Source organism: Fukomys damarensis, unplaced genomic scaffold (genome assembly GCF_012274545.1).
Source record: "Fukomys damarensis isolate Sample0158 unplaced genomic scaffold, DMR_v1.0_HiC HiC_scaffold_18, whole genome shotgun sequence".
Lineage (NCBI taxonomy): Eukaryota > Metazoa > Chordata > Mammalia > Rodentia > Bathyergidae > Fukomys > Fukomys damarensis.
Window position 1 is genome coordinate 36,127,463 of NW_022900930.1, and position 1,609 is coordinate 36,129,071.

Consider the following 1,609-nt stretch of genomic DNA (forward strand, 5'->3'; position numbering starts at 1 on the left):
CATAAAATAAACAAATGTGCTAAGTGCTCAGGCTTACATGAGGCTGGGGCTATAAGAGGACAGAGGACCCAGAACGGGACGAAGTAATGGTGGAGGTGGTTGGACCCACTATCATCTGAGTCATGTATGGAGCAGGAATTTAAACATTTTGAAATGCCTCTTAAAATAAATTTCTTTCTTTGGAAAATTAATACACATTAGGATTCTCTACATTATCTGATAAATGTTTGGGTCAATGTGAGGTTCTGTGAATTGCAGTGGCAGATTCTGTGTGTGATTCAGCACAGTAGAAAAGAGGGAAATTGAGGAAAACATCTTTTGTTGTTGTTGTTGTACCAGGGATCGAACTCAGGACTTTGGGCTTGTAGGCAGGCACCAGAACCACTGAGCTAAATCCCTGACCCTAGGAAAATATCTTTTAATGAGTTAAAATAGTATCCTTTCCTTTCATTTAAATTACATAGTGTATATTCATTTTAACCCCACAAATAAAATTAGAAATTATTAGCAATTCTTTGAGTTCTATTTTAATATCTGTTGAAAAATGTTACCCAAGTGTCATCTGAGATTGAAGTGGAAATAGAAGTATTAGGTGTTGTTACTATTCAAACAGCTCTTGAAATTTAGCAAACTACAAGAAATTTTCAAAGCTCATAACTTTGAGAGATGTAGTTTTGGCCAACATATCTAATAATTCAAATGGAGACACATAACATTATGTACTCTTTTAGCTTCCAGAAATCTCTTGAATTACAATGCAATGTTCACTTCACTTGAATCCCTTAACTCTATGGGAGAATTTTTTCATCTGATTCTATTTACAGGGGCTAAATTTTGAATGATTTAGAGATTATTTTGAATATATACGGAAAAAGTCATGAAGAATTGGATATTAGGGTGTCAAAGTGCTCGTCTCATTCTGCAGGAAAATGACATAGGAAGCTTTTAAAATTTTTGGTTCAGATCCTAGAACATAAAATACAGTTGCCAAGGAGTTTCTATAAAGCCATTAAAATGCATCTGCACTCTGAGTGAGACTTAGACGTACTCAAATTCCCTACTTGGTAATGAATCTACCTTTAAAAAAAAAAAAAAGGAAGGCCACAAGCCTTTAACTTAATCCAGAAATTCACAAAAAAATTACACCTCCTGAGTTAGGCGGATCTCCCCAGACCCTATGATGGCCTTGCTGCAGGGCTGAGTTCAGTCCCGGTTTACAGGCTAAGAAGGAACCCAGCATTCTGACTTGGTGAAGCATAAAGTTTTCTTCTGTCTCATTTCCCGCATCTGCCTGGCCACCCTTAACATCGCAGAGGAGGAGCGACTAAGACCACAGACTGCTTTTCTAAGAGATAAAGCCGGGCACAGAGAGAATGAGCAGGCTGCCTGGGGAACGCGAGAACCTCTTCTGGAGGGGAGAGGTTAGAAAGCGCACACGGATTCCTAGGCCAGGAGCTACCGCATCCTCCGGCTCCAGCAGAGCGCCGCACCGCACCCGGAGCCCACTCACTGCAGCTGGGATTCCGGGAGAGGAAGGTGGGACCGGAGGAGGTGGAAGGGTAAGGCGGAGGCGGGGAGGGAGGGGCGGGTGAACCGAGGGGAGCCGGAG

At 41.7% G+C, this 1,609-nt stretch overlaps 1 protein-coding gene across 3 annotated transcripts in view; it reads left to right on the forward strand.

Moving 5' to 3' along the window:
- The first annotated feature begins 1,156 nt into the window (after positions 1–1,156).
- Spock3 (SPARC (osteonectin), cwcv and kazal like domains proteoglycan 3) overlaps positions 1,157–1,609 on the forward strand; it is a 381,013-nt gene continuing 380,560 nt past the window's right edge. The window contains exon 1 of one of the 3 annotated variants that reach the window (XM_010629857.3): positions 1,157–1,559. In XM_010629857.3, coding sequence (XP_010628159.1) covers positions 1,374–1,559 — 186 coding nt within the window. In that variant the 5' untranslated portion in view covers positions 1,157–1,373. The remainder of the gene's footprint in view (positions 1,560–1,609) is intronic. The other 2 variants (XM_010629856.3, XM_033765453.1) reach the window with 2 other exon arrangements.